The sequence below is a fragment of the Heteronotia binoei genome, chromosome 21, assembly GCF_032191835.1.
Source record: "Heteronotia binoei isolate CCM8104 ecotype False Entrance Well chromosome 21, APGP_CSIRO_Hbin_v1, whole genome shotgun sequence".
Classification (NCBI taxonomy): Eukaryota; Metazoa; Chordata; class Lepidosauria; order Squamata; family Gekkonidae; genus Heteronotia; species Heteronotia binoei.
Genome location: NC_083243.1, coordinates 167664668 through 167692370, shown reverse-complemented (window position 1 = coordinate 167692370; position 27703 = coordinate 167664668). Strand labels below are relative to the sequence as shown.

At 42.8% G+C, this 27703-nt stretch overlaps 1 protein-coding gene across 7 annotated transcripts in view; it reads right to left on the bottom strand.

The window, feature by feature from the left end:
* Window positions 1-27703, bottom strand: part of SYT7 (synaptotagmin 7) — a 335907-nt gene that overhangs the window by 17562 nt on the left and 290642 nt on the right. For all 7 annotated transcript variants that reach the window (XM_060262265.1, XM_060262268.1, XM_060262266.1 and 4 more), the window contains 4 exons: window positions 26495-26630; window positions 5127-5397; window positions 2095-2264; window positions 574-688 (listed from right to left, as the gene is read on the bottom strand). In XM_060262265.1, coding sequence (XP_060118248.1) covers window positions 574-688; window positions 2095-2264; window positions 5127-5397; window positions 26495-26630 — 692 coding nt within the window. The remainder of the gene's footprint in view (window positions 1-573; window positions 689-2094; window positions 2265-5126; window positions 5398-26494; window positions 26631-27703) is intronic.

Genomic DNA, 27703 nt, shown 5'->3' with positions numbered 1-27703 from the left:
AAATCCAACCACTATGGTCATCTTTGAAGGTCCTGCTTTGAGTGCCCCTGCCCTCTGAGATTAGGCGGGTGCCATGACGCCAAAGCTATGAAACGTCCTCACCCAGGAGATGTCTGTCTCCTGTTGCTGCCTTCTATCAGCAGGTGATTATTTTTTTGTTTCATATGGTGTTCTCCCAGGGATCCTTCCTTTCTGCCCTATGTTTTAATTGTTGTTTTTTATGTTTTTGTGCATGCATTTTAACTTAGTTTTAATTGTTTTAGTGATGTGTTTTTGTTTGATTTTTAATGGTTTTTCAGATATGTTTTTATGGTTTGTGTTTTAAATCCATTAGTTGCCTTGGTGGCTTTGATGAGAGCAGAAATGTTGTGAATAAAAAAATAAAAATTGGAACAAAATCCATGTGGAAACAGTCCCGGGTCATCACAGCAATTGTGATTATGCACAGATCTTAGCCAAGTTTACTAGAAATTAATAAACGGCCAAATCTTTAAGAAAGAGTAATTTCTAGCTCGCTTAGATGAGAGGCACAAACTGCTATTTTATAAAGAAGGCTGCCCTGAAATCGAATACCTGATGTTCCCCCAATGTCCATGGCTTTAAGATTCCGAGCTTTTATAATATTCACTACAATAGAGTTAGCAGAAGGGTTGTAGCAAAGTGATAGAAGCAGCTCTCCTCGGCTTCCCTGTAGAGAAGAAAGGGAAAGAGATTTGAGGAATTCCTAAGACTTTTAACATTGCTCATTGTTAATACGCACTGCAAGCAAAGCAAACAATGTTTACAATAGGGACTGAAATAATCCTAAAACTATCCAGGGCCAACTCTGCTTCCCTCATTCTATATAGAACATTACTTCAAACATACTGTCACTGTGTAACCAACTACTCAGTATGGAAAATAATTACCCAATACTAATTGACAGGATTTAAATCAGGTTTGTCTTGACACTAGCAAACATAGGAAAACACTAAACAATAGTTGAATTGAAGCTGGACCAGAAATAAACCTGAGACATGGCCATGATGCATTTTGGAGTTCAACTGGGGGACAATCCACAAATTTAGATATCATGACAAACTGCAAATAAACTCTGGTCTGGAACTCCCCACAGAGCAAACTTCTAAAGTGGAATTAAACTGTGCTTTGAATTCCAACCTGCACAGGGGCCTGTCTTTAAACATCCTGTTGAGGGCTGGGCTGAGGTAAATTTTGCATCAAGCTCCATACAGGGAGGGAGGTGGGAGGAGTGGGGGCTGGCACAAACATAGCAACAAGAAGTGATGTATCTGATTGGAGTTTAAATGCAATTTGTTGTGAAATGTGTGCAAGGAAAGCTCTGGGGAAAGGCACAATTACTAGCAAGAACTGTATGCTCTTCAAGAATACATTTAATATTTTATGAGTGTTTACCATTACTTTTATACATCCTAATAACATTGTTATCCACCAAGGCATTTCACTGTTTTCCATCAGTAGTCACTGTGCACACAACCAGTTGTCCATTTACACAGGAATTTCTGGGTAATACACACACACACACACATACACACATTGGTCCATCTAGCCAATATTGTCTGCTTTTACTGGCAGAGGCTTTCTGGGGTCTATGGCAGGCCTTTCTCATTGCCTGCTACCTGATCCTTTAACTGGACATGCTTGGAATTGAAGCTCGGATAGTCTGTATGCAAAATGTATACTCAGCCATTGAACTATGTCCCTTCTCTAAAAGGCATGCTGATAATCATATGACTATGCAATGAATATATATATTAACCTGCTTCTCCTGATCCCCCCCAAGAGCACTCTTGGCTTTTTTTTTTGTATGGTGGTGGTATATTACAAGGCTTCTATGGACTGAAAACTCTCCTAAATCAAAACAGTTACTTTAAAGAAGAAGGAAGTCCATATTAGGACTGAAGTAGTCCTTTTTTTGTCCTGGAGAGAGCTGTGATAGAACTCTTCAGATTCTCTGGCTAGGCTAGATGTAAGTTACTATAGTCACAGGGCCATCACCTAACATATACACCATGCTAGGCTGGTCTTTAATGATCTGGGGAACAGTCCTTTGTTTAAAAGCAACATGTGTCTTACACTTCCATCACTGCAGGGCTTTAGTTCTTTCCAGAAGGTCTGCATCTGGGTCAAGTCCAACTTGTTGAGGGGAAGAGAGACTTCCCCAATGGGATCATTACGGCTGAATCTATCATAATCCAGGACCTGTAGATAGAGTACCCGCTGTACCACTTTCTCATAAGGGAAACCTGTAAAAGCAAAGGAACAAATGGAAAGTGCATGCCGATAACTGTAGTAAAGAAACCCCATCCAGTCTAGATGAATGTGTGCTGCAAGCCTTAAGTTTTAAAAAACAAAGTAGCAATTCCATTCCATATGCTGATTATTTTAATCACTGGATATAATATATTGCTTTATTTAGACTGAATGAAGAAGGTGCTGTATTTGGTCTAGGCCATATATACCTTTCTTCTGGGCAACCTTGCAGCCTTGAGTAATAATTGTAGGTATTTCTGATGAATGAATAGTAATCTATTTCCATCCATCAAACTTGATGCTTCAGAGAACTGGCTAGCTGCTGAAAGGGCCAGGAAAGAATCTCATACCCGATCCATCATTGTGCTCAGATCACTGGTGAAGGCTTTTGGCCTTTCTCTGGCAGCATAAGGCACTGGCCATCCATCCGAGTTTGGGCACTAAATGTGATGGACTAGTGGCATGATCTGATTTGGCAGGAGGCAAGACAGTAGATAAAAGTGAAGGAATGATGTGTTCTGTAGCACAAACAGAGCAAATGGTGAAGCTGAACAGTATGGAGAAGTTATTTAGGATATTTCTGCATCCTTTTGCCTTTGTGTGGTCTCAGGGAAACACGTGTTAGCACTATTTTTTTTTGGTTTTTTTAATGAGGGCTCTTCTTACTGGTTTCCATGCATGGAAGTGGGTACCCCATTCAAGATGCACCAAATATCTCATAATTAGCTTAAATGTCTTGCTGTGCTGTTCCCATCAAGCATTAATTCACTCCTTATCTTCCTTATCAGTCTTTTCCCTCTTTGTCAAAATAGTTTTCCACAGTTAACAAAATGAAAGTATAGAAATAACCCTATTCCAGCAACCAGTTAATCACAGTTATCTGCATTTCCTTGGAAATGAGATTGTTGATAACCTTCCACAATCTTAACCGCTTCCATGGAGAAATCTCAAACTCCACCTTCACCCCTTTTGCACCCTTAATCAAAGTTAGCAGTGTGTGGGTGGCTGCAGAGATGCACGGTATCTCGGGGAGGAAAGAAGTATGTATGCATGGAAAATGCATTAAGATTAATGTCATGGCTGTAACCAACAAACTAACATGAAACAGAAAGAAATGTGACTAAGAGTCTGTGTGAGAGCCAGTTTTGTGTAATGATGAGAGTAGGACCAGGAGACCTGGGTTCAAAGCCCCACACAGCTGCAAAGCTCACTGGGTGGCCTTGGGTTAATCTCTTTCAGCTTGGCATATCTCATAGGACTGTTGTAAAGATAACATGGGAAGGGAAGCATGTACATTAGCCTGAGGTCCTTGGTTGAAGGGTGGGGGGGAAAAAGTATGAGAAGTCATACTTAATCTGACATGAGCATGTATTGGAGAGCCAGTTTGGTGTAGTGGTTAAGTGTGCGGCCTCTTATCTGGGAGAACCGGGTTTGATTCCGCACTCCTCCACTTGCACCTGCTAGCATGGCCTTGGGTCAGCCATAGCTCTGGCAGAGGTTGTCCTTGAAAGGGCAGCTGCTGTGAGAGTCCTCTCCAGCCCCACCCACCTCACAGGGTGTTTGTTGTGGGGGAGGAAGGTAAAGGAGATTGTGAGCCGCTCTGAGACTCTTCGGAGTGGAGGGCGGGATATAAATCCAATATCTTCATCTACCTCACAGGGTGTTTGTTGTGGGGGAGGAAGGTAAAGGAGATTGTGAGCCGCTCTGAGACTCTTCGGAGTGGAGGGCGGGATATAAATCCAATATCTTCTTCTTCTTCTTCTTGGGACCAACATCCTAAGGTATATATATATATATATATATATATATATATATATATATATATATATATATATATATATATATATATATATATATATATATATATATATATATATATATATATATGCCACTGTGTGACACAGAGTGTTGGACTGGATGGGCCAGTGGCCTGATCCAACATGGCTTCTCTTATGTCCCACCCCAGAATCCCTGGGGTAGTAAAATGGACTTAGGATAGTTTTCTTTTACGTGACATTCTGCTCCCTCATTCCTTTCCAGACAATTAAGAATTATATCTAATCGTCCTTTGCCAAATATCCCAAAGAGCCCTAAATCCTTGGCCTTCTGGCACAAGCATACCTCAAGGGGTTGCTTTCCAAATATCACACTCTAGGATGGATTTATAGTTGTACCTTTTAAAGGAATACTTTCCTTTCCACATTGTTTCCACGTTCTCTTTCAGATGAACTTCTATGAATACAAACGATGACCCTAACCTGATAGTGCAGCAGATGGTAACTGAATGCCCATTCCCAGAATGTGTGTCCAGCTCTGTACATAAAATAGCAATGGCATTTCTCATGTTACAACCTCCCTCCCATGCAGGAAGATGATGTGTCAGAGTTAGAAAACCATTATCTACGCGAATTATTCTCATTATTTAGAGAGTCTTCACATCAGCACTGCATTCTTGGTGGCCACTGTGACACAAAACTGGCTGGTCCAAGTCATGAATGGATTTCAAAAGTTACTGCCAAAGTAGAATCAATTCCTGCAGCCTAATATGTTGAACATCCATGAAGTGATAATTGCCCCCAATTGTTAGTACAGGGGCACTAGATCAAATGGGTCAGTGGTCTGCTTTCATTTGGCATCTTTCCCTGTTTGGTTAGAAGTATTCTGGACAGTGGCATTTCCATGTTTTAATATCACTTGCCCTTGCTTTCTGCTAGTGAAAATAAGCATTAACACAGCTAGTAGGCAGAAAACTGAAGCACAAAGTAGGTATTATTAAGTGAAGCTACAATAAATCCATGGTCTATGTAATAAGTATTCTGGACAGTGGCATTTCCATGTTTTAATATCACTCTTACCTTCAAAGAGAAAGGTCTCATTCCAATGTGGGTTTAAGTTCTTCCTTTTCACTTTTGTCTCTAACTTATGTTTTTTATCTGGTAGGAGGTAAATTTTGACAAAAGGATCACTGGTGCCACTGAAATCCTTGGCTGGCAGCTCCTGAGCTTTTAATATTTTGACAGTCAGCGTAGATTCCTGGAAATTATAGCCAACACTAAACTGGATTCGGCCTAGGTTCTCCCGGCTGGAGCTGTCATGTCCCTCATCATCCTCAGACCCTGGAGAGAGCTGTGGGTTAAAAAAATGGAAAGAGGCACCCATGAGAGTCTAATGAGGAAGGTTAATCTTCAGTAGATTGGCATTTTTAAGCACAAGAAAACAAAAGACAGTTGCCTATCTTGGTTTAAAGTAGAATAATCAGTAAGAATTTATTTCTCATGGTTTATTACCTACAAATGTTTTGTGTTCAATTACCCTAAGAGAACATTTTCCTTTACAATCCACTTCATCCTATCTAGCCAGTGACTCTGACAGGGAAAAAAGCCTGTGATTCTTCCCTTCTAAGAACTGGGGCCTTCTGTCCTTAGGTAACAAACAGCACTTGGGGAAAATGCTTCCCCCCCCCCCCGCTCCTTGTAAGTAAGTATCTGAACAGGAATGAGCTCTGGGAAATTACAGCAGAGAGAGAGGACATGGTTAGGACAAAGTCTGAATCAGAGGCCTAACTGGGTGTGAGCCTGAGGGACAGGAAATATATGTTCTACTGAGAGCAGTATTTCCCTGCTCCTCATTACTGGAGTGTGAAGCCACTATCTCACAAATGCTTTACCTCACTGTCATCAGTCACTGCTCCAGCCTCCTAGTTAATCTCTCTCTCATCATGAAGCTTCTACATAGTTCAAAACAACCTCCAAAGTGTTGGGTTAGGAAACAGGCTCCTTTGACTATGTATGAAAAGCCTATATAGCAGGGGTGGCCAAACTTGCTAAATACAAGAGCCACATAGAATAAACATCAGATGTTTGAGAGCCTCAAGACAGGAAGGCAGGCAGGCAAATTGATGGGGGAAGGAGAGATGGAAAGAAAGCAACGTTAACTTTAAATTCATTCTCCAAGCTGCCAGCTGGCTTGGCTTGGGGAAGTGATGCAGAGACAAATGCCCTCTCCAAGCCAGCCAATGGGGTGGTGCGTGCCTCGAGAGCCACACAATACTGTGAAAGAGCCACATGTCTCCCCAGCCACAATTTGGCCATCCCTGCTATATAGCCGCCTGTGGCCTTCCACGGATAGTGCTGTCTTTGAGCTCCTACATCTCATGAACATGATCACTCTGCCTTGGAATTGTGGGTAGGAAAAAAAGAAGCCTTGTCTGTTTCATTTCCATAGATGGTTGCCAGAATTAAACTAGTGCAAATTAATAGAGATGTTGGAACAAAGGAGATGCTATCATCTCTTCACTGTCAAGGAGAAAACTTCATGAATCAAAGTTTATCCAAGATATAAATGCTGGTGCACTGTAATTTGCTCTGGAGTAAATTTCAGTCCCTGTGAAAAACACACTACAAGTGCTTACCCTAAAAAGAAAGCACAGATACTTACAGTCTTCATAACCAAAAAATATACATGCAATACAGATATTTTATTTGCACTGGGATACACAAAAGAAGAAGAAGAAGATGAAGATGATATTGGATTTATATCCCACCCTCCACTCCAAATCTCAGAGTGGCTCACAATCTCCTTTACCTTCGTCCCCCACAACAGACACCCTGTGAGGTGGGTGGGGCTGAGAGGGCTCTCACAGCAGCTGCCCATTAAAGGACAACCTCTGCCAGAGCTATGACTGACCCAAGGCCATTCCAGCAGCTGCAAGTGGAGGAGTGGGGAATCAAACCCGGTTCTCCCAGATAAGAGTCCGCACACTTAACCACTACACCAAACTGGCTCTGGTTCCAAAGCAATGATTGTGAGCTTGTACATAACTGAATCTTCTATGTCAATCCTCAATGTACTGATAAAGGCCTCAATTCTTTAAATAGCTCAACCCAGTACAAAACCAGTAATATCTGTAAACAGGAACAAGTTAGTTTGAGCAGATTATGTGGCAGGGTTACCAGCCCCACAGGGAACAGGGACACTCATGGAAGAAACTCCCATCACTATCTGCACCATTTGCTTAATCTGCAAAGGCATTCCTGATGTGGCATGAAGAGACATTATGTAAGTGGCTCCCATCACAATAGCAATGGGCACATCAGTGAGAAATCAGAAATCATGGAGACTCAGCAATTTTAAACAGGTCTACTCAGAATACTTCAACAGTTTCTTCAATGGAACTTACTCCCAGGATAGTGTTCTGAGGACTGGAATGTTAATTTCAAGTAAATGTGTTTAGGATTTCTGTTTTTGTAGCTTTTCCTTCCGGTGGTGGCTTTCAGAATTATATCTAATCTTCAGGCAACAGAGACCAATACTCTCAGAGAAAATGACAATCTCAGAGGGTGGATTCCTGTTCAAAAAAAGCCCTGGTGGACTCTATGGCATTATACCACGCTGAGGTCCTTTCCCTTCCCTTCCCTCCCCTCCCCAAACTGCACCCTCCCCAGGCTCCATCCCCAAAATTTCCCATCCCAGAGCTGGCAATACATTATGCAAGAGGTAAGCTGCAGTTTCTAACTTATTTCTAAATTCTAATTAACTATCTATAAGGGAGAATAGGGTCTGTGCTGAGTTTGTTTCTCCTCAGGTATTTAGCCTGGCTGTGGCTGGAGGCTGAAGCCTGTTGCTTGTGTTGAAGGACAAGATCCAAAGCCCTCCCCCCTCAACCCCCCCCCCCGGGTTCTTAGACTGTGGCTTGCAGCCTGAGGCCTTGAATTGAGCTTGGGCAGTAGATCCAGGACCTACCAAGATTTATCTTGTTAAGTTGCTTGGTTTCATTTCTTTATTTATTCTATATGCTGTTATAGGTCTTCATTGGGGATAAAAGCAATATTAACATACTAAATCAAAATTATTTAACATAATAAGGTATATCTGGTTGACAAAGGGTATTGCAATCGATTGTATCCCTCTGCAAAGTAGTCCTATGAAACTGGCAACTATTTTGCACAAGAGGAAATGACTTGCCCTGAACACCAAACAGTAAGCCCTCCTAGCAGAGCCTGGAGAGCTGCTGGAATTACACCTGATCTCCAGTCTACAGAGATCAGTTCCCCTGGAGAAAATGATTGCTTTGGAGGATGGAGTGTATGGAATTATACCCTGCTGAGGTCCCTCTGCTCACCAAACCTTGCTCTCCCCAGGTTTCACCCCAAATATACAGGAATTTCCCAACCTTGAGATGGTAACCCTACAGTAAGTCTGAAAAAAAATGGACCTTAAACATAAATGTCTCCTCAGCTCAAGTTCAGTCCTGCTTTCTAATCACAAGATTGTCCTAGACTCATGACATACCTTAAAGAACTACTTGTCCTTTCATGAGAATGGAGTTTCAGACATTATGTGTTAATATGGTTATGATAAATAAAGAAAATGCTAGAGGCATTAATTATTTCAGTTGATGTCTGCTATGACCCCACAAAACAGGCCTAGGATCCAACAGCTGATGGTAAGAGTTTTGAATGGGAAAGGCAAAGCAGTTGATTCTGTGCTGTTCGCTGAGTTTAACTAAGGGCACTTTGAAAGTTAAAGTGCCTAGTTGAGATTGGAATCCGCGGTACATAAGGAAACTAAATGTCTGTGTTGACTCCCACAATAAGGTCAACAATTTCCAATTTTAAATCTCATCCTCCTTGGCAGCTTGCCCTGAATCTTTTCTTGTCTCTGAAAGACCTCAAGAAACCATCAGCTGCTATTGTTTTTAAAGACTCTTCAGTAGCTGCCTGCTATCCACAGGCAAACAAAACACTCCAAGGAAAAGGAGATAGTAGACCCATAAGGCTATGGGGAAAATTCTTCAAATTAAGGGGAAACATCCTAAAATATTTGGGACTTCTAATGCAAACATGACAGCCAGCTGGAAACTACAATATACAAGCACTATCATGCTTAGTATCAGCACTAGGGATGGGCACAAACAAACAAAAAAATAACCAAGGTTTTTTCCAAGGAGGTTTGGTGGTTAATTTTTATGGTTCATTCTCCAGACAGCCTAGCACAATTCCTAGGCAATGCTGGGGGTTGACTTGTGGAGAGCCCTAGAAACACCCAAAGCAGTTGTCAATAGCTTGATTGGCAGTTCTGGGAGCCAATGACAGAGCTCTCGTTCTACTCTATGGAGGCAGCAGATTATATACCAGTATAATACCACACCCTGACTCAGCTGCTTTCACTTTGCAGCATGAAGAGAGAAGAATTGGTTGTTGTGAGAAGAATTGTTTCCTATGTAGCTGCTTTAGGGGAGGCTTTGAGAGCCTCATTTTTACCCCACACAGTGGGACAATTTTTTAACCACCTCTCCTGGCTGGGAAGGTGTTCCTTTTGTGGTTTCAGGGACTGAACTTAAAGCTAGAGCTGAGCTTTTCTGGGGACACCTTCTTTGGGGGCTATAACTTGGACATCCTAAATCCAATCTTCACCAAAACTGGGGGAGCAGGTGAAGGAGAGCCTGCTGAAGACTCCCTGAGACTTTGATGTCGCTAACTCATGAGGGGGCTGTTCTACCCCCTCCAAAACCAAACAAATATTGGACCAGTTTGGAACTGCAGTAAACCCCCCCCCCCCCCACAAACCAACATGAACCACCCGGTCCATGCCCATCCCTTCTCATTTCCAGTTTGTGACACTTGGGTTCTGTGTATTATATCAGATTCCAAAGAGATGTGCTAAGAGATCCAAGGTTGGATCCTCCCAGCTGTTTATAAATGTTAGTACTAGTCATATAGGGCCCAAATTCAGGTTGAGACCAGATATAGAGAGAAGAATGGGTCCCCCCCCCCCACCCGCATTGCTGTATTATTCTGAAAACAGATGGTGAAAAGATGGGTCATTTTCTCTTTCAGGGCAAATTACAGCATGAGGGGTGGAGGTACCAAGTTGGGACAGAGAGAATAATTAAATCCAATCTTCCTACCATGTGCCCCAATCTGAAGAGGGCCTCTTACATGGCAAATATTAGCAATCCTTCTAGATTGTGCAAGTAAGGAAAGGGACGTTTGTAGAAAGTAAGGCAGCAAAAGAGGAAGTCAATCCTTCACCCACCGCAACTGCCAAAAAGAGGAACTAGAAACTGGCTGGAATAAGCATTGAGCAATGTACCTTGGAAAATGTCTTGGGAGCAGGTCAAAGGTGCAAATGTGTTTTTTATGAAGGAGAGTGTTAGCAACATCAATGCCATGTATGGATAATCCCGAGATGTCTCACTTGTATTGTGATACATTTCCAGTTTGTGACTCATTTCCAGTTTATGATGCGCTTCCAGTTTGTCTGATTTTTGCTGATGTATAACTTTAGGACAGTATAAAAGCTTGTGTCTTGCCTGTAATTGTCATCAGACCCACAGCTTTTGGCATGAGCCACTTGAGGCCTGATCCATGCGCATGTTACTGCAATAAAGAGAAAGCTGTTTTCCTGATCTTCCCGCAGGCCTCATCTTTCACTGAACCAGCCATTAACTGCTCTTTGCAGGAGTTTCCTGCCACACAAGAATAGGCTCAGCAATGAAAGTTCATGATGAATTTTGGCCAGTTCATGGTTTGTGAAGTCAACTTCATGGCAGATGAACTGTCGTGCACTTTCAAGCAGACCATGGAGCATTGTGCTGGTTCATGAGCAGAGACATTGCCAAACAGACTGTCTCCACTCAATCAAAATGTTTACAGAATTCCAAGGCAACAACTTAGAGGTCATGCAGAGGAGCATCAAGTCTCCTGTGACTTAGATAACTCTAGCTTGCACAGGATCCATTCTATACACTCCTGAACCTTGGTCATTTTGACAGCTAAAGGTTCAGGGTGCATAGAACAGATCTTGTGCAAGCTAGAGTCACCAAACTTACAGTGGATCGCCCCCAAATGCTCGTCTACATGCCATCCAAGTTTGATGTCTCTAGTTTGCACAGGATCTATTCCATACACTCCTGAACCTGATTCTTTCAAAATGACCACAGTGGTCATTTTGACAGTGCAGGTTCAGGAATGTATAGAATTTATTTCTTTGACTTAATTAATCACTCCACCCTGGCTCATGCTGGGCTCTGGGAAATGTGCATTAGCAATACAAAATACCGTACATAAGTTTAAAATAGTAAAAACATTCAAGTTAAAAACAGCTGGAGAGGAGTGACAAGTGGAGTACCTCAAGGATCTGGGCTGAAATCAAATCAAAAGAGTTTCCGGCTCCACATTAGGAAGAACTTCCTGACCATTAGAGTGATTTCTCAGTGGAACAGGCTTCCTCAGGAGGTGGTGGGCTCTCCTTCCTTGGAGGTTTTTAAACAGAGGCCATCTGTCAGAGGCCATCTGACAGCGATGAAGATCCTGTGAATTTAGGGGGAGGTGTTTGTGAGTTTCCTGCATTGCGCAGGGGGTTGGACTAGATGACCCTAGAGGTCCCTTCCAACTCTATGATCTTACAGACTCCCTGATGGCACCTTATTAATTCCTTCTGTTCCATCACATTGAGGTGGTGGGAGCTCAGAGGGGCAGAAAATGACGTGCCAGTTTGGCTGCTGCCACTGTCCTTATTAAAAAACCTGGTGGAACATCGCCTTGCAGGTCCTTCAGAATTGCAACAGATTCTGCAGGGCTCTGGTGTCATCTGGCAGAGAGTTCCACCAGATCTGACAAGCTAGAAATACCAAACTCACAAGCTAGACACACCAAATCACCTGTTATTTCCCCAGAAAGCACTGTCCTGGGGGCACCTTCTTTGGGGGTGGGGGGCATAACTCAGATCCTGTAAATCGAATCCTCACCAAACTCAAGTCAGCCAGAGATCCCTTATGAGTTTGCTGCCTCTAGCATGTTGGAGGGCTGTTCTACTGTGTCACAAACTTCTAAAAATTTGTGATGCTAAAAATTGCGATGCTAGCTAAAAATCAGTGATGGTCCATGGTTTGTGAATAGGTTATGCCATGAACCAGGAACCAAACTGCATTTTTCCAGTCCATGCCCAACCCTACTCTGTTTTGCTATGGATTGACTAAGGCAAACCATAATCATTCCACACAGGAGAGTATAATCATATGGTCTACCATACAGTATTGTTTGGAGAACTCTTTGATAAATGTTTTCTATACTCAGAAAAAATATTTTGCAAAAGAAAGACTTTATAATCAAAGAAGAGAGGGTGTGCTCAAGGATTTTTGTGGGAAGCAAGATCCCATTCTCCCTGGCCCTGACTTCCCCCTCTGATGCCAACTCTACTCTTTCTTCCCTCCCCTTCCCACATACCATTGGTCTTCCTTCCCCCTTATTAAAAAGGTAAAGGTAGTCCCCTGTGCAAGCACCAGTCGTTTCCGACTCTGGGGTGATGTCGCATCACTACGTTTTCACAGCAGACTTTTTATGGGGTGGTTTGCCATCGCCTTCCCCAGTCATCTACACTTTCCCCCCAGCAAGCTGAGTATTCATTTTACCGATCTCGGAAGGATGGAAGGCTGAATCAACCTGGAGCCGGCTACCTGAACCTAGCTTCCGCTGGAATCGAACTCAGGTCATGAGCAGAGGGCTCCGACTGCAGTACTGCAGCTTTACCATTCTGTGCCCCCTTATTACCTGATCCCATTTGCCTCTTCACTCCTGACAGAGCAGCAAAGTGTATTGGGATGGGAAGGTGGTTGGGGATGCGAGCTGGAGCTGGCTCCATCTTCTCCTCTTCACCAGCTGCAGACAGCTGTCTCTCTCAATTTTGGGGTTTTTCTTGGAAACTCCATGGGATTTTTTTGGTGACTGTTAACATTTTAGGTGTTTGTACCCTCCACATGAAAAAAAACCCAACCTAAATTGTATTTTTTAATTTCTGAGCAACACAAAAAGCATCTCAAGCAGTGTTGCCTTCAGTTTTAGAAATCTCAGATTTTGCTACCCTAGAAGTCTAGCACTCCAATATTTCAGACATTTCAGTACTGTGATGTCTGCAGGTCCAGGACAGCTGTTTGTGGCTTTTATGTGGGGATTTGAATCCTGGCTTTTGTATTTTTATGTTGTTTGCAAATATATGTTTTATTTCAGTTGTTTAAATAGGGTACAGAAAAAAGGGTATGAAGGGGGAAAAAGGAATGAAGATAAGGCACTTTTAAACAAATATTAAAGACAAGATTTTAAAAATGGATTAATAAATCTAAGTAAATCATTGTAATATTATAACATTACCAGTTATACTATTTCTCTATATTTTTACAATTCCCAATCTAAAAATAGAGATTAAAAGGAAGGATAGATTAACAAATTCTCTCAATATTTTGTATCAATTTGAAATAATCATATAGTAATTTAAAATAGTTTATAATAATGGGAAAAGGAACCCCGTTGTGCAGAGTGCAGTTCAATCTTGGTGGAAACTGCATTCAGGTAGCCAACTCAAGGTTGACTCAACTTTCCATCCTTCTGAGGTCAGTAAAATGAGTACACAACAGGGGAAGGCAATGGCAAACCACCCTGTAGCAAAAAGTCTGCCAAGAAAATGTTGTGATGTCACCCCATGTGTCAGTAATGACTTGGTGCTTGCACTGGGGACTAACTTTACCTTTTATAATAATGGGGAAATAACAAAGTTCCATGTCACAGTTGAGAATAATCAAACATTCATAGTTTCTCTATATAACTTGACAACCATCAGTTACATGAATAATAAAAAAATAATATTGTATTGTAGTACAATACTATAGTTATTTTATTTTTTTGTTCTTATATTATAAGCCAATTTGAGCTCCATAAGATAGAAAGATAACTAATAAATGCTTTAAGTAAGTAATTAAGTAAATAAATATTCAAAATGTCAAGTTATAGAATTATTTTGGTACATGATTGCTTCAAGGGGATTTTAGCATGGTAAAAACAGTGTTACAAATTCTGCAGTGTGCTCAGATTGTGTTTAGACTTTGAAAAATGGCCTTAGTAGTCAGGGCATGTTGTAAATGTGGAATGTGTCAGAGAGGATTGATAGGAACTGTTCAGCATGCCCCCTCTGAAAAACCACTGGTATGGTAGCTTTATAAAGCACATTTTTTAATCATTTGCCTCATATGAGAAGTTAAGATACAAGGGTTACTCTTCCTCCATTTTAACCTCACAACAACATTATGAGGTAGGTTATGCTGAAAGAAAGCCATAGGGTTGCCAAGTCCAATTCAAGAAATATCTGGGGGCTTTGGGGGTGGAGCCAGGAGACATTAAGGGTGGAGCCAAGATCAAGGCTGTGACGAGCATAATTGAACTCCAAAGGGAGTTCTGGCCATCACATTTAAAGTGACGGCACACTTTTTCAATTCCTTCCTTCCATAGGAAATAATGAAGGATAGGGGCATCTTCTTTTAGGGCTCATAGAATTGGACCCCCTGTTCCAATCTTTTTGAAACTTGGGGGCTATATTGGGGAGAGGCACTAGATGCTATACTGAAAATTTGGTGCCTCTACCCCAAAAAACAGCCCCCCCCAGAGCCCCAGATACCCCCAGTTCAATTCTCCATGATTTTCTATGGGATTAAATCTCCATAGGGGATAATAGAGTTCCCAGCAGACATTTCCCTCCCCTCCCCCCGCTTTCTGAGCCTCCAAACCGGGGGATCCCCTGCCCCCACCTGGGGATTGGCAACCCTACACAGAGTGAATTACATGGTTGAGAGCAGATTTGAACCCAAGACTTCCTATTTTGGCATTCTGACCACTCTACCATGCTGGATCTCTATGACATAAAAAATGGCCTACATGCAGTGGAACAGGGAAATGGTTGAAATGTTACTGGTATGATGTCACTGCATGAGAGAATGGGTAGTTCAGATCTTCCTAGCTGGTTACCACAACCCTATTCTAACTAGGCTGGGTGTTCTGGACCTAGCTCAAGCCTTTTGTACTCAGCAGAAGATGGTATTTTTATTTTCTGGAGTAAAGATGACAACCTTCATCCATTTGACTTCAGTAGTACATGGTTCTGAAAGCTGTAGTACAGATATCGGTGGCTGGTGTTACTCAGAAGGAATAGACTGGGCACTTTGTCTATTAGGTGGCCTTCGGGTTACTCAGAAACTGAAGCATGAAGAGATACAATAAAAGAAAACATGAACACCAATGCATCGCAAACAGACTGAAAGGTGCTGGGAACACCAGCAGAAGTGGTTGGAGAAGTCTCGCTGGGAAATTTCTTAGGGTGAGTGTGACTGATTAGATTTGTTCATGGTTTTGTGGCACATGTCAAGGAGCAATAACTTTCCTGCTGGAATGAAGCAAAAAAGCAAAAGGACAGGAGGAATAACTCTCCTCCTGTAGTTGTCAGGGCACTGGAAGCTTAACTAGGTGGAATCTTTCCTTATGAGAACTTCCCAGGCATGTTCCCAGCAGCAATTTCCCCCCTGAATATATGGTTTCAACATTAGAATACCATAATTAACATGCTCAGTCCACAAACACACAAAATACAAATTGTTCTGATTCCAGCATGGGTTTTTATAAGCAATGTAGAGGCATAAATTCAAGTTACAGTAAGTTATTAATACGTCCCAGTTATAAATGTGGGCCTCATGTTAGCTCATATATAAGCTTAGTTCTGGCGTCATGGGTTGTCTAATTCACATTTTCCTTATGTGTTATGTCTTCTTTATATGCCTGCCCCTACGCAAATGAATGGACCATTCTGAAATAACTGTATTGGGGCACTTTCATGTGAATGGTGCCCCTTCTGAGCTGCTGAGACTTGTGACACTTTATGGGCATAGAAACTAGACCATTAAAGTCAGTTCCTTGAGAAAAATTACAAGCTATGGTTGTTTAAAACATCTGAAGCCTGTAAATATGAGTAACATCATTATCTGTTCATGAAACCATTTGGATATGCAGCATATGGTGGTGGAATTGGCCTGCAGAGAAACCCAAAGGCTCCAGCCTGAGTGACATTTGAGAGATGGCAATGTGTTGTGTGTGTGTGGGCATTTTCGCACTCACCTTAATCAGCAGCGATGCCCCTCTTCACCGCGCAGGATCTGCGCGGATTTCACACTAATTGCCGCGGAGCACCCGGAAGAGCCGGAAAGTCCCGGCGCTTTTGCGGCATAAACAGAAACTGGTTTTTGGCGGTTTCCGTTTGCGCCGCAAAAGCGCCGGGACTTTCCGGCTCTTCCGGGTGCTCCGCGGCAATTAGTGCGAAATCCGCGCAGATCCTGCGCGGTGAAGAGGGGGTCGCTGCTGATTAAGGTGAGTGCGAAAACGCCCTGTGTGTGTGTGTGTGGGGGGGGTCATGTTTCATATCAGCAATTTTCTGCCACCCATTCTACTTCATTAACTCATGGGGAAAAACACTAATGCGATGATGTTACACGCTATTGTAACATGTTCTTTGGATCACAAGGAAGGAGAGTGGCTAAGGAGCAAGGATAGTTATTCCACTTTATTACGAGTTTGCAGGGAACTACATTCTATCCAAAGTAGGCTAAAATGTATCTGTAGCTTGCAGTAACTGGGCCCATACATTTCACTAAAAGCAAGAGCTCTTTTATCCCTGGAATCATCTCAGCCAGAGGATAACTTGTGCAATCACTTGCCACTCTTTCAGAGGTCCAGAGTTGTTCTCCTTTCAGTCTCTGTTGGTGTTCTTTTCTTCCATGCACTTTACCTTGTCTGGACTATCCCAGTGATGCCTTCTCTCTAGAGAAGACCACTTAGTGGGATAACATGAACAACTTTCTGAGTTTACACTAACTTTTGAATTTCTTGCCTGTGGGGCTTTGGTGAAATTCAGGGAACTGTCAGAAAGAATCAGTCTGCCTTTCCTTCTCTGGTGTTTCCTCAGGTAGCTTTTGGCTCTGATCCATGTACTTGCTTCAACAGAGTTGGAAGAACCAATTAAATAAATACCTGCTGACAGGCAACCTGCCATATTACCAAAGCCATCTCCCCATGAGCCAGTCTGACAGCACAGACTTCTCATCCAATAGATCTTGAGGGACTAAAATGTTTGCATCAGCCATAGTAGGTGGGATTTCGCAGAGGAATGGAGCTAAAGCACTCACAACTTTCTAACGAAGGGGCACAGTCTCAGAATACAACAGGGAAGGAATTTCCGGCAGCCAGCTGCATCGCAGCTCGGCTGCTGGGGAATCTATTTGCCTCCCTGGAGGGAAGGGAAGACTTATCGGGCCTGTTGAGGCGTGCTTTGGGGGGGGGCGGGGCTTGGGCATTGTAATGGCCAGGCCTCCGCCCCCATCGTTCAGTTCCTCGTGGAAGCTCGGCTCAGTAGGAGCGTTTTAGTGGTGCTCCAAGCCAGCTCGCAGGGATTAGGCCTTGTTCAGGGATCGTAATAGGGCCATTGGAATGCTCTTGCTCCCGTTCGGGCCCTGTTGGACGGGTTGATTTGCGGGCTGTTCCGAGAGCTGGGAGAAGGACAGCGTCGATCAGACGGAGGTCACTTCGTGGGACTCGCACCAGTTTTTTAAAAAAATCTTTCCCATTCCCTCTTTGTTCAAAGCAGCTCGTGCAGCTCCCCTCCATTCCCCCCCTTTTTCCCCTGTTGATACAGTCGAGGCTGAGTTTTCTGCTGGAGGGTTTTCTTTTTGAGGTTTGGGGGAGTATTAGGGTGGCAATTGGTGGCTGCCTTATTGTATGTTTCCCCCCTCATCGGGCTTGGTGGCCATCTTACTTAATTCCTCATAGGGTGACGGCCATTTTAGGGGCTTATTTTTGGTGGCCATTTTAGGGGCTGATTTTTTGGGGGTTTGGAGTATGGTTTGTTGGCAGGTTTTACTGGGTTTATGGTGCTATGTGGCTAGGGGAGGACCAGAAAGCCTCCCCCTTTTGGGGAGTTAGGGGTCTTGCAGGATCAACCTTTGGGTGTTCGTGACCTGGGGTGGGTGAATGCAGACCGTCCTGGAGGCTTGACCAGAGGGTGCCTTCAATTGAGACATGCTTCTGGTGGTTGGGCCCTCTGGAGCATGCCTTCCTGCTGGGCCGACCGGCTGGAGGGCTGGGTCTCTCGCCCGCTAATGGCAGGGGAGTGGTCTGTTGAGACCCCTGGCCCTGACCAGGCCGCAGTTTTAGTTGCCCTTGCCGTGTTGTTTATTCAAATAATAAAGTGGCCCTTAGCTTTACCAATACCTTGTGTCCGACTCTTCATTCCAACAAGGGGGGCAAAGGATGACAGGCATTTAAATGGATATGGAAAGGCTGCAGATGAGGTAAGAGGTAGGAAATGACAAACCAAAGGCATAATCATGGAGGAAGTGATGCCTCTAGCTACTATGCTTTACCAACCAATTTGTTTATGAACCGCACAGAGCTTGTTATCACCTATCCTTCGACTCATGGATGCATAGAATCCACCCATGATCTTGGTTTTAAACTGAAGAGTACTGACTCCAACCACAGGGTATATGGGGCATCTCACTGGCTCATTTGTCTGGCAGCTTGTGAAATCAGATTGTATTCTTCTAAAGAGCCTTTAGGACCTGCTATGCAGAGTAAGGAATAAAGTTTGATCTATTCATTGTGCCCCAGTGACATTTAGTCTTCCCCATCTTCTTACTGTATCAAAATACTCTGGACTTTCCTGGATCATCCCTACTCACAACTGATTTTCAAGTTTCAAAATTCATGTACAGAAGCAAAATAAATTGTACAGCCTCACCAAATTGGTAGAGCATGGGGAAGGTGAGGAGGAAAAATAGATGTGTTAGGGCATCCAGGATGGAGGGACCGCATTCCTTTTTACAGAAGCCAATGTTAGATAGTTTTATGATCTGGAGAAGAAAAATATAGCACATACACTGGGAAGCATAGTAATGCTGAATGGGATAAAGAAGGACCTGCCACCTTGCCTTTACTCTGGGATAATGAGGACCGATTTCGCACTCAGCTTACCCCGCTGTCACGTTCCTCTTTTCCATGCAGCGTCTTTCAGATTTCCCACTATCCGCTCCAGAGCTGCAGCAAACATCACGGTTTTTGTGCGGCAAACGGAAACTGCTAAAAACCAGTTTCCATTTGCTGTGTGAAAACTGCAATGTTTGCTGCAGCTCCAGAGCAGATAGTAGGAAATCCGAAGGACGCTATGCAGAGAAGAGGAATGTGACAGCGGGGTAAGCTGAGTTCGAAATCGGTCAAGGAGTTTCTGTAGACCAAGCTGTTACTTTCCCAGAGAAACTGAAGGTGGATCAGAGCAGATGGTGTGTGTATATCCATATTTACCAAAGAAGTCTCTCTTTTCTGACACCACACTTTCTTAAATTGCTAAATCTATTTTGTTGTTTAGGAAAAAATTAAAAACTGTTCTTGGTAGGCCCTGGTGTGCACTGTCTTCACTCCCACAGCTACATACCTATCCAAACATTGCTGTCTGAACAGCAGTTCTGCTAAAAACCACTAAGTCCACTGCGATATCAAACATGTTTTTAAAAAACCTGTGAAACTCTAGATGACTGAAAAGCAGATAATAAATTTCAAAGCAAAACCAACTTAGGGGAGGGACAGTGGCTCAGTGGCAGAGCATCTCCTTGGGAAGCAGAAGGTCCCAGGTTCAATCCCTGGCATCTCCACTAAAAAAGGGTCCAGGCAAATAGACGTGAAAAACCTCAGCTTGAGACCCTGGAGAGCTGCTGCCAGTCTGAGTAGACAATATTGACTTTGATGGACCAAGGGTCTGATTCAATATAAGGCAGCTTCATATGTTTGTGTTCATATATGTTCAACTTGCTAATCAACCAAATTAGATACAAAGGAAAATGTGATAGTCAGCTTCTTAGTACACCTGCTCCAGAAAGCCATTTCAGGATAACTTATTTCAGTCTAAATGAATACAGGGAAGCAGCCTTGCTGAGACTGTGGGTAATTTTGGAATTTTGAGAAAGGGTAGCAGGCACCACTACAAAATGGTTTTTATGGGGGAGCAAATTTCAACATGTTCAAGCCAAACGTCCTCTTATTATGGGGGCAGATATTTCTGAACGGGCACTCCCTTGAGACCAGTCACTTCCTTCATTTTTTACCATATATAGGGAAGGAATTACAATCCAATCTAGAAAGTATCCAGTCTAGCCCACAAAGTGGAGTAGGTGAGCTATGTTCAAACTATGATATTTGCGTAAAGAATGTTCTGAATCCACAGAAGTGTGACTCTTTTCATCTGTGAAAATTGGAGAGTATGAGAAAGAGAAGCAGGGCAAGTAGAAAGGGGGCGGTACTTCCCCTTCCCCAAGAACTGACCATGAATTCTTGGTGTATGCAAATGTACATAATATATTCCAATTGCCTGAAAATGAGCTTTCTGTTGATAGAATCTCAGAGCCAAACTAGACATGGCATTCCTGGGTTGAACCCGGAGTTGTGGTCGTCATTTTAAAGCCTAACTTGGGTGCTTTAAAAATGTCACATGGGCTAGATCCTGATTGAACCCATGGCAAGAGGAGGTGTACACCTGGTCTTACTGCACTGTGAGCCCACACAGGATTGACATTTTGAAATCATCCACATTAGCTTTTAAAATGGCTGCACTGACATCCTTGAGTCTAACCTAGGGGCACCATTACATCTAGTTTGGCCCCAAGACACCGTAAGGCAGAATTCTAGATTCTTCTGGGCAAATTATTGCTTCTGTCCTGGAGGCAATGCTGGGAAGGGTGTTAGTGGAAGATCATGAGCATGGCCTCTCATGAACTTGCAGCAAAATGGAAAGAAAGAAGCACAGCATTTTATTTTTGTTCTTCTAATACGTTTAGGGAGCCTCGCTGTGTGTACGACACACTACAAATTAAACTGAATTGTATTGCATTGCTTAGTGCTGGCATAGCCACACTCTAGCCTGTATAATTGCATTTTGTGAGCCCACCCCCCAACTTCTCTTGTATGTCCCTGATGGTACAGCCAGAGACATTACCACTGGCAAGGTCTTGAAAACTGTGACATTTAAGGAAAGGGAAAAAGAAGCGGAGGGCACAGAGATGAGAATTATTAACCAGAACAGTGTTCTCCAGATTGTAGAGTGCTGTCCCCAGGGATAAGATTGAAGACCTCACACTCAAGGTCATTTAAAATAAGACGGGCCAAAGCTCCCAGAATCAGGCCGACTCCAGGAGAACTGCACTATGGAACCAGCTGCCAGAAAACGAGAAGCAGCACATCTTGGTTTTCCTCCTTGTTGTCAGTCTATTTTGGTTTTAAATTATTTGTAATTTGTTTTGTATTTACTGTCTTGTTTTATCTTGAGCTTACCATTGGTCAAAGAAGCTAACAAATTAAAGGGAAAGGAAGCAGCACATCTTTGGTTACAATGAAAGTAAACCTGTATCTACAAGCTCTGTCACAGAAACACCCTGTTTATGTGATGACTAGGAGTAAGCCCTGGTGTGAAGAAAAATACAATGAGCTCTAGAAGGGGGCTCTGGGTGAGTGCCTGCCACCCTTGCTGTCTTTCTACCCACCCAAGTGAAGGCACTGACTTCACCACCTCAGGGGGAGGTATCTCTGCCACCTAGAGAGCAATTGTAAATCTGAGTGATCTCCAGTGGTTCCCCAGGAGGAAATGGCACTTCGGTGAGAAGGGCGGGATATAAGTTCAAATATAAAATAAATAAATAAATAAATACCTGTCTGAGGTTCTTCCCCTCCTCAAACCTCACCCTCTCCAGGCCCCACCCCTTAAACCTCCAGAATTTTCCTAAACTGGAGTTGGCAACCTATCTCCTTCCCTTTATCTGTTCCTCTGACTTCAGGTTTCCATTGCCTTCCCCCTCCCTGCAGCCTCTCCATAGGAAAATGACAGTCTTTCTTCACAGTGAGGGAGGACAGGACCAAAACAGTTTACATCATTCTCCTCTCCCCTCGTGAGATCTGAACAACGACTCTGTGAGGCAGGTTAGGCTGGAATTCTGTGACTGGTCCAAAATCACCCAGTCAGCTGCCCCAGCAAGAACCAGGGTTTGGCATTATTGACTGTTGACAGCTAGAAGGACCATATTATGACTATATTAATCGAATTTTACTGGCTGTTAATTTTTACTATGCTAAATACGAATTGCTGATGGAGATCTTTAAAATGCTACACAGTTATGATCCAGGTTATCAGAGTATCTAGTACAAATTAGTGCATGAAGCTGCCTTATACCGGATAAGTGCCAAGGTCAGTATTGTCTACTCAAACCAGCAGCAACTCTCCAGGGTCTCGGGCTGAGGTCTTTTTCATCACCTAGTGCCTGGTCCTTTTAGCTGGAGATGGTGGGGATTTGAACCTGGGCCTTCTGCGTGCCAGGCATATGCTCTACCACTGAGTCATAACCCTTACCCAGTATGAACCTTCCAATGAACTAAGAGCTTCAGTTAACTTTATTGCATGGATGGGATCCCACAACAGAAGAGGCTCCCCTCTCCTATTGGAAATGATGTTGCCATCTCACTAAGAACAGGGCTTTTTTTTTTTTTGCAGAGGGGGTGGCATTCAATCTATGGAATGCTGTTTCATTATAAGACTCATGGAGCTAGTTTCCTTCTGGTCTTCATAGTACAAGCCCAGATCTTATTATTTCATGAGAACTTTAAGGAAATATTTATTTATTTAGGAAATTTATATGCTGCCTCTGTAGAGACATGCCGAAGTCAGCTACAATAAATTTCCCTCTTTTTTAAACAGCTGAAATATTAGCATTTAGATTTCCTATTATACTGTTAAAATGATTTCTATCAAGTTGTTTTAGAAATGTTGATGTTTCATGAGCATGTCACTTAGTGGAATGTGTGAGAGAAATAAATATAAATTAAATTTCATAGTGACTGTATATTACATCTGTCTGTCTGACTTTCTGAGTGCATTTTTTCATCCTTACTTCCAGCCAGCTGTTTTCTCCTAACAATTCCCCTGCCTCTCCTCTTAATAGCTTCACTCTTGCATGGACTTTTGCACAGCAGTTTTCTTAAGACTAGGGGGGGTCTAGTTTAGTCTCAAAAGCTGTGATCTTCTCCACAGCAATATTACATTTGCCTTACTGGTGAGAAACACTGCAGAAGACAGCAATTAATCCTACATCGTGCCATGAGGACATTTGCGATGCTTCAGGTTTTATGTCTCGGAACAGCTTTTCTACATACAAGATTATTTAAAAAATTAAAAATTCCTACAGTGTAAGAAATTGCATAAATCCTGTTTGTACAACATCACATGTGATGATTTTGTATGATGTGCATCTTAAAGATGTGCATCTGGAGAAGTAATGAAACAATCATAATATTCAGTTAGACATGACCAGGTCACTCTTTCTGGTCCTCCATTTCACATCTAGCACGCTTCGCTTCTAAAGCTGCTTGTCTCTGTTCTACCACAAGAGGGAAGCACATGACACCATATTGCCTCTAGTGCCAAGGATGCCTCCCCCCCCCCCCAGCCTGATTATAAAATGTCAGGATCCAGGAGGTGATAATGCTCAGGAGCTTGACACTATCACAAAGGCAAGCCACACGTGAGGTAAAAGTAGCCAGCATGCAGGGAAAATGACAGCCTGTGAGTGTGTATTAGAGACCAAGCGCTATTTAGAACTCTTGTGGATTTGGTTATTTTTCCCGAGGCCTGTTCCCATGTGCAAGCATGTCTTGATTATTCAGCAGATGATCTGCAGCTGAATGCATGCTCAGACTTTATTGAAAATTTTGCGTAGGAGGAAATATGAGACAACATAAAAAGTTATGTCCACACTGGTCAATCTGCGATGGATCAATCACCACCTGATGCTGGAATCAAGGGACGATCGTGCGTTTCTGAACCAGTCATGTCAGACACGGGTAATGGCAGAGAATAAGCTACATTACCACATACAGTATACATGGACGTTGAACTTCGTGCTGTGGCTATTCATAGTATAGAACAACATGCTTCTCCCAGTATAGAACAATGCACACAATTGTGGTTCCTTTTATGGGGATGACTGGAATGGCACACCAATCCCTGCCGCAATACTTCAGTTCTTATATTTGCACGGGATTTCCTTCATGGGGTTGAAGGAGGAATCTTGTCAAAATGAGCAAAATACAGTTAAAGAGAGTTTAAAGCTGGAATGCAAATGAGAAAAGCTCATTTGAACAAAATTTCATACACGATACAGAAACACAGCACAGCCCAATTAGAGCTTTTGGGCAATTCCTGAGCATTGCAAGATGTCTAGCTGTGAAAACTGTCAAGGGATTAAAACTCAGTGTTGGCTAATATATTAAGATTATCTTAATGAGACAAAGGATGCCTGGCAGAGAAACTAAGTTTGATTTAGTACAGAAGAACTTCACAAGTTATTTTTTTATGTGTATCATGGGACCTTCTCTTAGAATACACTGCCTCAGGGTTTACCTATTTCCCAGATCTGTCCATATTATAAGGATAAACTGTGTCTGTAATTTAAGGAATCCAGTAACCACTTCTGTACCTGCTATGTTCTCTGTGAGTGGCAGTATGATCCTAAACCGAAGTACACAGTTCTAAACCCACTGACTCCAGTAGATTGAGAAGGGTATAATGCTGTTTAGTATTGCACTGCTTATCTCTGCCAACCCCCCAAAAAGAGTAAACCACTGAAAACAGGATGAGGTGAGGACAAGAAAGGCTGGAATGTCAGAAACAGGAAGGCCCATAGTGGAGATGTGGAAAGGATAGTTTATTTATTTGATTTATACCACATGTTTCTCCCCAGTGGGGACCTAAACTAGCATACAACATTATCACTATATTAAAGAATGAGTATGATTTTCACTGGGTTTTGATTGTGTCTGACTTCATGTCTCTATCAGGGATTTCAACCATATGTCTTTCTCTTTTACTTATGAAATCTTATACCAGGAGCGTTCCATGTCAATTCAGTAGCCTTCCTCTCTGTGTGCTTGCTTCACAACAGGCTACGTCACAAAGCTGCTGTGGTATCCTAACAGTAAATGAGTTCCATCCCAAGACTTGCCCCACAGGTCTAATTCATATAATTTCACTCCTTTCAAAACAGAGCTTAAAGTGAGGCCAGAATCACTGAAATCCTTTGGCAGTGAAGCAGGGTGGACTCAGGAGTCAAAGGAGTCAAAGGTTAAGCGTACAGGGAAGTTCAAATGTAATTGTAACTATCACTTTATAACACACCTGTATGAAATTGAACGCATGGACTGGTTTATCATATAATAGATGGTTGCCTTTTATGTTAAGCAACCACCTATAAATAAAAAACAAGCTGTTTTTGACTGTTTAAAATCAATATGTGGACTGCACGTCTATCCTTTATATTTTTAAAGCACATGCTTAATATCAATGCTCAACAGTCTTTAGTACTGTAAAATATACTTAAGAATTCTCATATGCAGGTGTTATTTTGTAGAAAAATAGGTGGTGGAGCTCATCCAGGAATTGTTATGCAACTGCGAAACTCATGCTACTCAGATCAAAGGTTTGCTCAATTTGTTAATTTTACTATTCTGTCATTGTATCATTTTACATTCTAAACCACTGCCTACCAGATAATTTTACTTCACTGTCATTGGTTCTTAAATTTGTACCATGTTGCATTCTGGGCCACTGCCTACCAGCTATGTATGGCTCTGCTCAGCTATGTATGGCTTTGCTCACTGTGCTGGATTCCTCATCTGATGAAGTGTGCTCAAGAGCACACGAAAGCTTACGTTCTAAATAAAAACTGGAGGAGAGAATGGTCTTAAAGGTGCCACTTGACTCCTGCTTTGTTCAACTGCTTCAGACCAACACAGCTGCCCGCTTGAAACTTAAATAGTTATGGATGTAGAGTAACACCTTGGCCTCATTAACTGTCCTAAGAGGGGAGACTGAATTCCATGTTTAAAAATATGCACCTTCATTTCCTTTGGATTCAGTTAATACCCAGACCTGCTTTTTCTAGGAGAAGGAAACACGGGAAATTTAGGGCGTTTTCCCACTGACCTTACTCCGGAGCGACGTCCCTCTTCACCGTGCAGCGTCTGCGCGGATTTCGCACCAACTGCTCCACAGAACCCGGAAGAGCCGCAAAGTCCCGCGGCTTTTGCGTCGCAAATGTAAACTGGTTTTTGGCGGTTTACATTTGCGATGCAAAAGCCGCGGGACTTTGCGGCTCTTCCGGGTTCTGCGGAGCAGTTGGTGCGAAATCCGTGCAGACGCTGCACGGTGAAGAGGGACGTTGCTCCGGAGTAAGGTCAGTGGGAAAACGCCTTTAGAGTGGAGTCTTCTCCAGACCGTACAGGAATATATAACACGAAAACTGGGCAAACCTGTCGGAACTCACCATCAGCATCTCACTTGTCAGGGAGTTTACAAGATCTGAGACGGATGAGCGAGGCTCTGTTTTGTGGTCAGACTCATCAGGCTGCATCTGCCCTGGTACAGGTGCTGTGTTCACCGCCTTGCCAGCTGAAGGTAACCTGGAGGTGAATACAAAAATACATGTATTTGCACAGGGTATAAAAGAGACATAGTGTTCAAGATAGGAAGAGAATACACACAAGGAGGACACACGGTTTTTAAAACAGCAACTTCTTTTGATAGTGCATCTGTGTGTTCATCTGCAACCAATTCCTTTGAATATGGGTCCTCCCCTAGCACATCTCATTCTTACCTCTTCAGTGTTTATTTTCTTTGGGACTCAGAAATACTCCCTCCTTTAGTGTTTACAATTTAGACTGTAAATGTCTTTTCCTGTGGTAAAAGCACCACGCATATTGATTTCTATATATACCGTATTTTTCGCTCCATAAGACGCACCTGAGCATAAGACGCACCTAGTTTTTAGAGCCGTTTGTGTGAATTTAGAGGCATTTGTGTGAATTTTTTGCAGTATTCGCTCCTTAAGACGCACACACTTTTCCCTCCACTTTTTTGGGGGGGAAAAGTGAGTCTTATGGTGCAGAAAATACTGTAAATAATAATAAATATCAATCCATGTCACTTCATTCTTGCCCAGCATCTCCCATTGTTCTGGTTTGAGATAATCTTTATCTGTCCTTCTGTGAGTATTTGGATCCACTTATATGATGTGCACTTATCTGCTCGTTTTGACCCAAAATATAGATGGGATTCAGCCAGACAGGGAGTGCCAAGGAATCATGGGCTGGGTCAGTGCTGGTACTTCCTGCAAACTCCCTTCCTGCCTCTCCAGTCCATTAACCTTCTCCAAAAACAAATATTTCCTCTCACAAAGAGGTAACTGCCTTTGTTTGCTTTCCTTGACAGGCAATTGCTGAGATGACGTATGGCCAGATGGTTTCTTTGCCAGCCTCTATGTATGCAGAACACCTGGGAACCTGAGTGCTGAGCATAAAGGGATGTCTCATTGTGTCCCAGCAAAAGGACCAGCATGAAATATACAGGGCATGATTATTTCCATTAGGCCAAGTCTACAGTCCAAACTTGACACCTATCAATTTAAGAGACTAAAGCAGGGGTGTCAGACTCATAAAACATTAGCACTTATTGGTCTCAAAGGTGCTTTCTTTGT